The sequence below is a fragment of the Electrophorus electricus genome, chromosome 14 (genome assembly GCF_041902795.1).
Source record: "Electrophorus electricus isolate QZ-2024a chromosome 14, ASM4190279v1, whole genome shotgun sequence".
NCBI lineage: Eukaryota > Metazoa > Chordata > Actinopteri > Gymnotiformes > Gymnotidae > Electrophorus > Electrophorus electricus.
The window spans coordinates 2874927-2888349 of NC_137510.1; the positions used below are offsets into that span (position 1 = coordinate 2874927).

At 47.6% G+C, this 13423-nt stretch overlaps 2 protein-coding genes across 2 annotated transcripts; one reads left to right on the plus strand and one right to left on the minus strand.

The window, feature by feature from the left end:
* Positions 1 to 1808: 1808 nt before the first annotated feature.
* On the plus strand, positions 1809 to 4561 carry gjd4 (gap junction protein delta 4). The gene is made up of 2 exons (XM_027029712.3): positions 1809 to 2104; positions 3001 to 4561. The coding sequence occupies exons 1-2, from the start codon at positions 2041 to 2043 to the stop codon at positions 4128 to 4130; spliced, it is 1194 nt and encodes a 397-aa protein (XP_026885513.2). The 5' UTR covers positions 1809 to 2040; the 3' UTR covers positions 4131 to 4561.
* A 5045-nt stretch (positions 4562 to 9606) lies between these two features.
* fzd8a (frizzled class receptor 8a) lies at positions 9607 to 12994 on the minus strand. The gene is made up of 2 exons (XM_027029714.3): positions 12095 to 12994; positions 9607 to 11914 (listed from the first exon to the last, which is right to left on the minus strand). The coding sequence occupies exon 2, from the start codon at positions 11888 to 11890 to the stop codon at positions 10139 to 10141; it is 1752 nt and encodes a 583-aa protein (XP_026885515.2). The 5' UTR covers positions 11891 to 11914; positions 12095 to 12994; the 3' UTR covers positions 9607 to 10138.
* Positions 12995 to 13423: the final 429 nt, after the last annotated feature.

A 13423-nucleotide genomic window follows, 5' to 3' on the forward strand; every position in this document is an offset into this window, starting at 1 on the left:
GCCGGCAGGACTCTTGTGTAGTTGAGAGGAGTTTTACAGTCAGTGCTCAGTCATGGGGATTGAAACCGTAACAGCTGTAGCATGTATCTGGGTAAACAGGCTTACCCGGTTATCGCGGACCAGTGTGTGTGCCGTCAGGGAGAGGTTGGGTCTTCACCAGCTGACCTGATCGGACCAGACCGCGCGAGAGACTGCCGGAATAGAGAGTGAGGCTTTGGTTCAGAACACCTTGAACATGACTTCGGCTGAACACGGCATTCCACTGTTTAATGACTTTACACTGTTGATGATAGTTGATATAGGAACACCACCTCCTACTTGTTCTAAACGTTGTAGTCCACACAGACTCTCAGAGTGACGAGGAACAAAGCTGAAGCAATATGGGGCTGCGGAATTATGAACGATCTCGGAAAAACAAACTTTCAAATAATATCCGTATCTCAGAATTCAGTATGTACAGAGAGCTTGTGACAGTGATGATATGACTGTGATTTCCTGTCAAACATTTTGATGACCTGTTTGTAGGGTGACAACCTTATGCTCCATCTCATTCACACTTTGGCCATTCTGTTTGATAGCTAGCTTTTCTGCTTAACACCTGAGGATGTAGAAAACGCTGCAGATTGCAAACTCTCACTGCTTCTCCTCCGGTTCTGCTGGGTCCTCTGGAGGCCTGTAGTGATGTTATGTGTCCTGAGCCACTTTGTGTGTGATAATTACCCAGGAAAGAGGTGCCTGTGCTGCATGATAAATGGAAGCCTCCTGACAGCAAACCTTTCTCACTAATGAGAAAAACCTGCTTCCTTTTCATTTTTGAGTGTAATTAGTTAATTATTAATTAGTTATTGATTAATTCGTGCTATATAACCATGGCCAACACATGGAGGAGTAAAATACAGTAATGACTCTGGACAATGGGTTTTTTTTTGTTTTTTTACTGTAGTGCCTAGGGCTGTAGTGCCCCGGGGGGGGTTATGAATATGTGAGCTGAATCCCCTGTAATGCTGCCTGCTCTGCCTTGCCACTCTATCACTGTGCCAAGCAGTGCATTTATTAGCCTCAGTGCCAGGCATCTGCCGGCAAGCATGCACATGAGGCTCCGTTTAGAGTAGTGGAGGGGCCAGACCCCGACGAGTCCCTGCCCGAGGTCCTGTAGACTTCAAGGCTTCCGGACATTCCACTGCACTCTTTTCTAAGCCACGGAAATCCAGCCATGCCAAATTAAAAATGACAGACATTATTATCGAGGCAGGGAAGGCGGATGCTACTTCCCATAGGAAAATCCTACTTAACTCCTATTATGCGATGTGTACACAGACCTCCGGACTTGTGTACACAGACTTCTAGATTTCTGAACACAGATCTCTGGACTTGTGTACACAGACCTCTAGATTTCTGAACACAGACCTCTAGATTTCAACCTTTGCATGGCATTAAAATGGTCATCAGGACTGAACTAATATCACAAAGTTGTTAACCCAAGTAACTGAATTACAGAGACAATGCATTACGCACTCCCGTGTTAAAATTTCAACACTGAAATCCCTCCTTGGTGTTCCCAGTCTGTCCTGGCTGAGAGAGACTCCAGACATCGCACCTGCACCACGGTGAAAACACTTTGCTGAGAAGCCACCGTGAACACGGCGATGTCTCCCGATGCTGACGGCTGTCCCGCAAGGGCCAACCATCTCGTAAGAGCTGAAACTATCTGAGCAATGCCTGTACGCATATGTGCCTTTGGTGGGTAAGAATAGCGTCACAATGGAGCTCATGCCTCCCCTGTTCTGCTGTTTGAGAACAGCTGTCGTCCTGGACCCACAGAGGGACAGAGGCAAGACAGGAAGCCGAATGGAAGAGCCGTCCCGCGTGGCAGCGCATTCCCCGCTGGGAATCCGGAATCCGCATTGACAGGGCCACGTTGGGACCTCCTGACACAGCTCACAGTAGTTCTGACGGACTACTGGGACGGTCGCCTGGAGTGAAGTCAAAGCAGAACGCCTGTGCTGTGGGTTCTTTCTCACCAGGCCTGGGTCAGAAGCCATGGCGAGACAGCGGGTGTCAGAGACCGTCTTCATTGCACTGAACTACAACATCACCACTGTAGGTAGGTAATGCACAGATTCAGTACGTACTCCAAAAAAACTATAATCCTGCTACAGTAATGGATTATCTTATAGTAAAACCTTACTATATTTGAGCAAATGTGAGAAAAATGTGTTTGTTTTCTATAGTGCAAATGAAACAAAGACGTGTATATTTCAAAAGTAGCTATATTTACATTACTTGTAAAAAAAAAATATTTGGACACTAAAAGACAATATTGGATATTTGGATACTTAATGTATGGTGCCTATCAGCTAACTGGACTTCTAAAATGTCTGCATCCATTTAAGAGAAAAGCTTTGCACTGGCACATAGAGGAATTGGCATCAGGACAGAAGACAAGTTTCATTAAAACAAATCTTACCATGTGGACTTAGTCACCAACATGAAGGCACATGCCAGTCAGCTAATTTAGCTCTGCGCAACGGCCTTGTCGTGAGCAATAAAGCCGGCTCGCTTGCTGGCGTCCTCGCTCCGGAACGCCGGGGGGGGACCACCCTACGCACACTGCACCGCATCGTCCGTTCCTTCGCCTCGGGATTTTTAAATCACACTGGCGTTAAAAAGGAAATGTCAACCAACGTAAGAAAAGAAAAAAGAAAACAAGACTATGATTAATTTGATTAATTTAAGTAGCTTCTGTTAGTTGTCTGAACAACAAAATAAATAAAACCATGACACCTTACCTAAAAAAATCATTCATACACAATTTTTCATTCATTATTTTAACTTCTGCTCATGAAGTATTTTGTCCTTCCTTTTGCTTTGAAATAGATAGATTGAATCACGGAGAGTCAGTGACTATAAATCCTACAGAGACACAAAGATGCCCCTAAATGTGTACAGATTATGTGAGTAATGCAAACCGTTGCTTATTAAGGCATGTTTGTCTTTTAGGGAACGTTTGGCTAGTTCTGATGATCCTCCTACGTGTTCTGGTCTTGTTATTTGCTGGCTATCCTCTCTACCAGGACGAGCAGGAAAGATTTGTGTGCAACACCATCCAGCCTGGGTGTGCCAACGTGTGCTACGATATATTCGCTCCCCTGTCCCTGTTCCGCTTCTGGCTGCTCCAGCTTGCCTCTGTATTCTTGCCTTATGCTCTGTTCGTTATCTTTGTAATCCACAAAGTAACATCCAGCCTACCCGTACCTGCTGAGACGTCCGACAGGATGAAGGCGGGGTCTGTTCAGAAGACCCACCGGGAGCCTTATGGTGAAGCATGTCTGGTGAAGCCCATCATGAAGTCTGAGGGCAGGAGACTGCCTCGTTTCACGAGAGCCTACACCCTCCAGCTTCTGTTCCGGATCCTTCTGGAAGGTGGATTCAGCGCCGCTCATTACTACCTGTTCGGTTTGCGCGTCCCCTCCCGCTTCATGTGCCAGCAGATGCCCTGCACATCCACCGTGGACTGCTACCCGTCCCGCGCCTCAGAGAAGACCGTCATGCTCGGCTTTATGCTGGGGGCGTCTGGCATCTGCTTCCTCCTCAGTGTGCTCGACCTGGCCTGCGCCATCACGCGTTTGCTGAGGCAGGAGAGGAAGAGGAAGATGAGGGTGAAGAAGATGTACGAGGAGGCGCGGTACTTCGCCTCCAATCCCGACGGCGCCGCGCCTTGCGGCCCGCTGCCCGGAAGCTTCAGGAAAAGAGCAGGAAAGCAGCCGCTTCCGTCCTGCGAAGGGACACCTCTGGGCGCCGGCCTGGACTTGCCTGTCTGCGACGCTGATGGAGGCGGCGGTTTTCAGGTGGTGCAGGACGAAGGGGTGGAGTGTGAGGGCAGCGAGGTGCCCCTCTGCCCTCCTGAGCCCCTGCCCACCCCCAGAACCATCCGGGTGAGCAAGCTCGGCCGCCTCAAGCCTCTGCCCCCGCCCAGGCGTGACAGGGCACCCGGCACGGGGACCATGGACCTCTCTGGAGCGGTGTACACACGGAGGGTGGGCCAGTACTCACTAGTGGAGATGGGCTCCAGGAGTGAAGCAGCGTCCAGCGCTGGAGACGGACTGGAAAAGAGGTCAGAGTGGGTGTGACCATCCCGCGAGTCGCCGTGGTAGTTTGATGTGATCGACAGTACAGCGTTTTGACTATTGCTATGACTGCCACCGTGATATTTTTATTTTTAGGTCAAGCCTGACCGAAGAAAGGACAGGAAATGAAACAGTAATGGATGATGAAATACCGACCTTTACTTGAGGTCGTTAGTTTGGGACAGCTGTCGGCTCCCGTTTTGGATAATTTACCTGCTCTTTTGAATACATTCAGAAAGCCAAGACAAATGTGTGGAGAGGTGTAACGTTCTGGAACTGGAGACCAGCACGGCTGCGGCAGACAGGCATACCATCCTTCATTCCACCTGTCACTTCTGTTGATATTAGCTCAGCCTCTCTGGCCAAACGCGGCCTTCGACTTCTCCTGGCCTATCTGCAGGGGTTAGAGGTCATTCTAAAACCAGCAGGAGAATGAGAGGTCGTTCTAAAACAAGACCGCGTGTATCCATGGAAGGTCTCGTAGACTGCTATGGTAAAGCTACACTGGAGCTGAGCATGGGGCCATCCCTGGAGATCTCCTTGCCAACATAAAGGAGTCGCCTAAACAAAACACGCTGAGGTTAAGCGACATACGGAGTGAATGGAAGCCTCTGGCGTGAGCACATTTGAGCTATGACGGCCAAGGCGCGCCAGTTGTCATTCATAATTGCGTTTTTTGGTTTTCGCGTTCCTCGAGACACCAGCAGGCATCTCTGTAGTTCAAAGAAAAGTTGGCTCAGTCCGCTGTGCGTTACAAAGCAATTAGAGACAAAGCCTGGATTTGTATTTATCGAGGCCGTTTATCATGATATATTCAAGGACCCTGAGGGCTACGAACCCTTAAAATAGCATGCCAGCAAAACACGAGTGTTTGATGTCACCCCTTCAGAACAGCGTCTCTACATTTCACCTCTTTGGTCAAAGGAACCAAGATTGATGTTTATTTATCCATTTTTGTTTTGTTTTGTTTTCTCACCAACTTGTGGGTCTGCCTCCATGTCGAACCAACCGTTTGATGGCGAAGACTCTTAACAAGCCTGAAATTTAAGGGGACTTTCGAGTTTTTGATTTATGTCGATTTGACGTTAATACTGTTTTTCAGATGTAGTGTTTTTCTGTGTCCTAATGCAAAGAGGAAACTATGAAACTAATTTGAGGAATACAGGTTTAATGCTACCTCAGTTTTACTGTGAAAAACTGAAATGTCATTTAAGTCGTTACATTGATGAAGTCTCTGTTTTCTTCATAGTTCTTGGCCTGCTAGGGTTGCTGTTTAATTTAATTTACGTTCGTTTTAAGTTCAAACCTTTTTAGCCAAAGTGTAATTTGACTATCAATTCATGCCCAAAATATGTGCATGTGCATGTTCTAAGCTTTATCGTTTTCCTTTGGGGGCTGTTGTATCCGCAGTGGCAGAAACGTGCTGGCCTTATCTCCCAGTTCAAATCATGTCACGATGCACCAAAGAGTTTAACCCCCCCCCCCCCCACACACACACACACACACACACATACACCAGCATCGTAGGTTAAGGTTTACAGAACAGCTCTGTCCACAGCTGTGTTTCTTTGATGATTCTTCAAAGACTCCACTGCCTCCAAATGTTCCACATATATCGTACCACCTAACATCTAAGGACAATTCTGAATTGAGCCTTTAGATTTGTAAACATGTAGTCTGTTTTTTTGCTTGGATTTATTGCAATTAATGCTTTGTTTTATTGTGTATTTCCCCATCTGGCACATGAATTGCCATATCACAAATGGACAGCCTGTTTCAGACCAAACAGGTTTGTGTAGTTGTCTCATTATAGCATGCTGACCTCTAGTGGTTTAAAGGAGCATTTCTAAGCCTTGTAGTGAAATCTACATATACTAACCAGTTCAGATGGATGTCTCTGTATACAATCATTTCTAATCTCACATTAGGCATATTTGTGCAGTTGTCTAATTGGGGGGGACGAGAGAGTTAATAATCCTCGATAATAACTTAATACTTATGCAAAATAACCATATTTTTAATCACACCAAAAGCCTGAAGCAGATAAATAACGATATCCATGTCTGAACTTGTCTATTAAACTCTCAGAATGCTTTGTGTGTTCAGATTGAGACAATATAAAAGAAACATGCGTTTTGCCATAAAGCAGTTTTAAATTACCTCACATTCTCCAACCTAGAACCCAAGATCACTGGAGCAAATCCCTTATTTGATAAACCAACTACGATTAAAGCAGAGGGGATTACAGACTAGACAGCCCATTCCTTACTCTGTCTTCTGCTGGTGTACTGATGTTGTTAGGTTTTAGCTGGAAATGGATTGACTTGAAGCAAGCAAAGTGCTTCTGAATTATTAGTAGGAGCCAGTTTATATATGAAAAAGTAGATGTTTAAATCATAACATCCATTCCATGGGGCTCTAAAGTTCCAAGAGTGTAGATCAGATCTTTCTTTGAGTTTCCTCGTTTCATTGCTGCCATAGCAACAACTGGCAGTGCAAACAGATATGTCATTGATGCAGTGGTCATTAGTATTAAAATGCCTTGACACTGGAAATCACAAATCATTCATTCTGAAGGTGTTCGACAAACCGATCAGCGAGACTTCTCTTGGTTTCTCCAATATAAAGACGATGACATCTCTGATAAGTAACACAGCAGACAAACTCCCGCAGTGATGCACGAGCAGGACTGGGAAGATAGCGATCTTTTTGTGCCAGTTATTCTAGTGGCTGTGTTCATCAATGTATGTGTAGAAAATCTAGAGCGGTTGCAGGCTACAGTACCACAGTTATTCTTTGAATGATCATTTATCACTCAGGACAAACATGTCCTTGATGTTGTTTTCTCGTCTGTAGGAGATCAGTGGAGGATCCTTGGGAAGTGGTCTCTGTATCATCGTCCGGCAGGATTCTGAAGCGCTGAAGTATAATATCAACTACTGTTTTTTTGTAGGATGATATGTCAGCACCAAGGGAATTCTTGTAGGTTGTTTATAGGTCAGTGTGTCTAGTCTGAACAGGTAAAACATAAGCAAAGGCTTCACCTAGGACTATCATCTATAATTCATCATCTATGGCGTCGCCTGTAATTTCGGAAAACTCGTATTACACATTTGCAGCACAGTCACAGTGTGAGGAGATGATGGGGGAATGGGTAACAAATAACCTGCATGTCTTAGGTATCTGCTTACAGAAGTTCACTCAAATATACGACTGAGGAGGGACTGTTCAAGCAAATATTCCACAGAAGCTGACACTCTACTCTCTAACTCAACAGCGCGGCTACTCGGACAGTTCCACCGCTACAACCGCATTACCACCATCCCTTACTGATGTCTTTATTTACGTAGTTTGCGTTAATCACTGTGCATCTTTAATATTACGTTTAATTACCTGCGCAGTTGCACGTTTCACCTTTTTGCACTTTTTATAGTAAAATGATGCCCTTCTTATTTTGCTACTTCTAAATGAAAATACGGTCACCAAAGCAAAACCAATGTTTGGAGAAAGTTGTATAAAACATCGTACTTGAATGTGGTATTTCTTTATAGGATGTAGCCTTAAGACACTCTGATCTGTTACACGGCGTCATACCAGACTCCTGAAGACGGTGCACATTAATCTGATAATATGCCAAAGCCAATAATATGCCTTGTGACTCAAACCAATATTATACGCTCCTCACAGACTCTGGTGTCTCAGGATCAAAAGAGCTCTTATTCGAGGTCATAAACTTTCCATGTACAATGCAATTACTCACCTGAAATCTTCTTTGGAGATATGTGTGTGTGTGTGTGTGTGTGTGTGTGTGTGTGTGTGTGTGTGTGTGTGTGTGTGTGTGTGTGTGTGTGTTTCACTGGCTCCTGCTCTCAACACAGCAATAGCAGCTCTCGCAGGACAGTGGTGTGGTAATAACATGGTAGTAATGGGGTAGTTGTATGGTAGTGATGGGGTAGTTGTATGGTAGTGGGTATTAACTGTGCTACTGTATCAGTGGTGTGGCTGGGTTTTCAGACTTGGCGGTGGCTTTGGTTGGATGACAGCGGTCCATGACACAGAAGTATTCAGGGAGCAGAGGCCTGTGGTCCGAAACTGACCATAACTGAACACTGGAGGGTGTTTAAGAGACGGATTTACCTAAAGGCAGCTGTATAAAGTGGCTGGGATAGATAATCGTTTAGTCTGCCACACCTGGCCCACTGAGGTTCAGGGAACCGGAAAACTCAAATCTTCAGTTTTATAACTAGTCGAACACATATTCGGTTTTTTATGTATTTGGATGTATTCGAAGTCCATTAACACAGACAAGCTGCATAAAACACGTGCTTCGCTGTGTGACTCGATTAAAGACAAACCAATCGGTACGTCGCGTCGATCCAGGGCTAGTACCTACTTACCGGTATCGTATCCTCAATGCAGGTGTGGGTTAGAGCAGTGTACTGTCCCCAAATGGCCGCTAGATGGCGATGTGAGTTCATTCAAGATTAGAGCTTGCGGGTTTGTCTCGTTTAATCATAGCAACGCAGGTCTACATCGATTGGAAAAAAACAACAATAACAACTTATAAGCACAAGTTTGAGCGTGATTTGTTCAGTGTCTCATTTTGATTTTAGCAGCCTACGTTTTCACTCGGGTAGACATCTAACACAAACTGGTCTACACGATACACACGTGCTCCGATAGCCACGGTGGAAAACCTCTCGGAGGTGTGTGATCTCGCTTTAGACATTAGTTCTGCTGCGACATTACACATGCAAATAGTTACGATTTAACGGAATGTCCTTTGATAAGCGATGCTTTTCAGAGTGCAGCATTTTAGGCAACTTTATCCCGTGAGATTCTTTGTCTGAGCACTAATGCGGTTGTCAGAGCTCACAATGAAGGGCCCTCCGTCTGAGGTTACGTAAAGGGACCACCTGTAGGTCGCCATTCACGGGGTTTCCCGTTTGAGACGAAACTACATCGTTAATCATACAGCCGAGGTTCAAGGCGCACAGCTCCATCCAAACAGTTACAGGTTGCCTCTAACAAAACGACTCCCTCCCTCCAGTTTCCAAAATTTCAATAACGTCGATCAAAGCACAACGGCTTCAAATTAGACATTAGACAACTCGGTGCGTCAGTAGGAAAGGAGCTCTATCTACATGTCACCTTTATTGGAGACTTTAAAGAAAGATCAAAGTTTTCCCCGAGATGAAAAGAGCCGTCGCGTGCATTTAAACCCCATTCACGCTTCCCTCTTTTGCTAAATTAAGTGGCGAACCACTGAGCAAGCACGCGAAGAGTCTCCGGCTCGAGCTCCTCGCGTCTAATTACACCCCAGATAAGTAAGAAAGGACTTCTCTTTACACGGTCCCACAAAGGACCCCACGGCAAGCATATTCAATACGCCCCCCACCCCAAAACCCCCCACCTCGGACAGCTCTCTCATTACTGTGGCGGCAGATGACAGAAACTGCAGGGTTGCAAGATTTCTCGAAATGTTTTATTGTCAAAATAAACGTCACATTTCACTTCAGGTGACATCTACACTATGTACAATTTTACAAAAAAAAATTATAAATCTTTTTATACAGAATTTACACATTTGTACACAATTGTATAAATACATTTTACAATTAAAAAACAACCCGTAAAATATTTGGGCACTGAGATTTAAGGCTTATTTGAGACCATCTTTGACGGCCCATTCTGACCGCTTCGATATTTCGAACTGGTCTTAAACCATGTAAAAGTTAAGCAACCGAAACTTTTACTCTGAAATGTTGAAGACGGGGGAGGGACACACACCAACGTCCAGCTCAGTTTGAATGACTGTAATGCCCCAATTCTCTCTAAGCGTCACTGGTTGCGTTTCATGTCCATACCAATAGAGCGAGAGAGAGAGAACACACACGGGATAATGGCAGGTACATTGTTGCGCCCAGTCTGCCGTCTGCTTGCCTAACGCACACCATCAACGCTCCATTCGCATGCTAAACGCGCCCAGGGCTGATGCACGCGGGTGCGCCTCACACCTGGGACAAAGGCATCTGCTTGGGGCAGGACACCGAGCTCGCGGTGCCCGAGCGCCACGTCAAGCCCGTGCTCGCGTCGCTGTACATGGAGCCGCTGGCGCCTTTGCTCCCCCAGCAACAGCGTGTGCAGAACGTCCTCCACGACTCGAGCGTCTTGCCCGACCAAATCCACACGCCGGACGTGATGCCCACCAGGAGGCACATGAAGTACTTCAGCATGAAGACGGCGTAGTCGGGCTTCCTGACGTCCTGCTCCAGCAGGCACGAGCAGTTGTGCGTCATCTCCCAGCCCTGCCGGTTGTGCTGTTCATAGAAGTAGCACGCCACTATGGTGGTGGCCGGTACCGTGTAAAGCACTGTGAATATGCCGATTCGGATCATCAGCTTCTCGAGCTTGTCTGTTTTCGTGCCGCCTTGCTTGATGACGCTGCGAATTCTGAACAGGGACACGAACCCGGCCAGGAGGAACATGGTGCCGATAAATAAATAGATGACCAGGGGCGCCAACACGAAGCCTCGGAGGTTATCCAAGTTCTGATTCCCCACGTAGCAGATTCCGGCCACCGGGTCCCCGTCCACCGAGCTCAACGCCAGAACCGCTATGGACTTCATGCTGGGGATCAACCACGCGGCCAGGTGGAAGTACTGGGCGTAGCTCGCGATGGCCTCGTTGCCCCATTTCATGCCCGCGGCCAAAAACCAGGTGAGGGACAGGATGACCCACCATATCGAGCTGGCCATCCCGAAAAAGTAAACGAGAAGGAAAACGACGGTGCAAAGTGCGGGACCGGTGGTCTCGTAATGTATGTGCTCCACGTCGTAGTCCCGGTTGCACGCGACCTTCTCGTGCCCAGCAATCAGTCGCACGATGTAGCCGACCGAAACGAACATGTAACACGCAGAAAGGAAGATGATCGGCCTCTCGGGGTACTTGAAGCGCTCCATGTCGATCAAAAAAGTAGCAACAGTTGCAAACGTCGATATAAAGCACAGCACGGACCACAGTCCGATCCAAAACGCGGTAAACGTCCTCTCGTCCTGGGTGAAATACGGGTTCTGGCACGGCATGGCGCAGTTCGGAATCTGTCCCGTCTTCACGCGGTTATACAGCGGGTGCCTGTCGCTGTTGACTTGCACCATCGGCGCGCGGCACTGGCAGCCCGGCTCGCACGCAGACCCGGGCTTGTGTTTCGGCTGCATCCCCGGGCGGCCGTGTCCATTTTTGGGTTTGTGAGGGTTAAACGGCTTACCCGGGTAGTTCGTGGGCTTGGACAGCACCGGGGAAGCCGTGGTGGAGTCCGTTCTGTTGTAGTCCATGCACAGCGTGTCTGGGTTACCCTGCACCGGGAGCAAATCGCACCTCATTCGGTCTGGCCACGGGAAACCGTACTGCCTCATCAGCGGCGCGCATCCCGCCCTGGCTCGCTCGCACACGCTCCGACAGGGTGGCAGCGGTTTCTTGTAGTCCTCGAGACAAATCGGAGTGTACATGCTGCAGAGGAAAAACTTAAGATCTGGAGAGCACTGGATCTCAACCAGAGGCCAGAACTGGTGCACCTCCAAGCCCGCTTCGTCCTGCGTGTCGTGGTTGAACTGGTTCGGCATGTAGGTGTAGTTGTAGCCGACGCCTTTGCACAGCGGCACGGCGATCTCCTGGCAGCTCAGCTCCTTGGCCGTGGTTCCGCTCGAGCGCTGCAGCATAGCGAGCGCCAGGAACAGGTACATCCCCAACAGGTAGCACTCCATCCTCTCGCGATTCCAGTCCTGCGCCTGTAACGACAATAGAGCGGAGCTGGTGTCCGCCGGTCCGTGTGTGTGTGTTTGTGTGCGTGCGTGCGTGCGTGTTTTAATGGTGTCAAAGCCCAGTCCAATTAGACCTTAAACGGCTAATCCATCTCGCTTCACTTATCTGGCACGGAGCTGCAACCAATTTGCAAACCGTGTACTTACAGAGGAGGAGCGCGGAGGAAAAAATAGCCCCGAGGCGCGCGTAGTCAAAATGGCTGAGGATATGCAACTGTCTCGGAGCCCGTCTATTTCCTTTATTCCTAGCGAGAGTCACCGTTTTTTTATGCCTGGCTTCCAGTGTCGTTTGAACGGATCCGAGCGCTTGGATGATGATTAAAAGTTCACTGGCAAAAACAACTCCCGCTGAAATACGCGGTGTGCGTTCATACCGCGCGTGCACAATGCCCTTTCCCATACAAATCCGTGCAGCCGAGTAGGGCGCCTCGCGCATTTATAAGCATGGCTGGGTAGTCACTCCCCCTCGCGCGCTCCACTAATCAGTGAACAGCAGGGCGGACCGCTACGAGAAGTCAATCAAGGTTCCTCAAGGTGCTCTGTTGCAGAAGGCTGTATTCTTCGACTACGGCCTGTGCATTTGGTGGATGCGTTAATTCACGCGCACGGAGCAGTAGCCCGACGCCAAAGCAAACACTAGGAAATTAGTTTGCAGTTACGCTTAGGTTACGGTGGCCTGCTGTCTGCAAATGAAGCCCGTCTTTGCAAGCAATGAAAACGATGTTAGGGAAAGTTGGAACTTGCTGTTTCTAATGTTTAATGCAGTGATTATCCGCGCGCCGTGTCGGGAGTTTTATAGCCTTCAGAGCTTCACGAGGGTAAATACGCGACCCGTGAGGGAAAATGGCATTTGGAAATGTCTTACTTGTCTACACTATCGCAGTTCATTCTCTAAGAACTATCGGGGCGGTAGGTTAATTTGCACGTGACAGGTCCTCGCGGGGGGTCGTCGTCTTTGGCCGGTCGGGGTGTTTATTTTTTAATTGACGTGCTGATGTTGCACTTAGTGCGTGCATGGAGCCCGCGCAGGGGGCGTAATTACGGGAAAGCCCAGAACAAGCGATGGCGTTTGTTCACGTGGCCACGAACAACACCCCCCCCCCCCCCCTCCTCCGCGCGCCACTCTCACGAGCCACTACTGCTCCCGAAGAGCCGTTCAAAGAAAGTCCGATTATTCTGCCACAACGCTAAGGGACATGTTTTATTATTCACGATTTTTAACATTGTGATGAAAAGTTTTTTGTTTTTTTTTAATAATAATAATCGAATCTTGCTCTGCCAAATAAGATGAACGTTATTACAATTAGCTGTGTAAATAAGACAAATATTCCTTTCATTGTATCATGCCTTTAATACACATATAAGTTTAATCTCTTTCCCCTTTACAACGTATGTGGCCATTGTGCATGTAATGATGGTCTAATTTCCCCGAGTGGAGGAAACCTGAGAGGAGGAGCCAGGGAACAGGTGCGTAGT

Coding starts and splice junctions, on each gene's coding strand:
- gjd4 (XM_027029712.3), top strand. CDS start 2,041: ATGGCGAGACAGCGGGTGTCAGAGACCGTCTTCATTGCACTGAACTAC. Junction 2,105..3,000: donor CTACAACATCACCACTGTAG/GTAGGTAATGCA, acceptor TTTGTCTTTTAG/GGAACGTTTGGCTAGTTCTG.
- fzd8a (XM_027029714.3), bottom strand. CDS start 11,890: ATGGAGTGCTACCTGTTGGGGATGTACCTGTTCCTGGCGCTCGCTATG.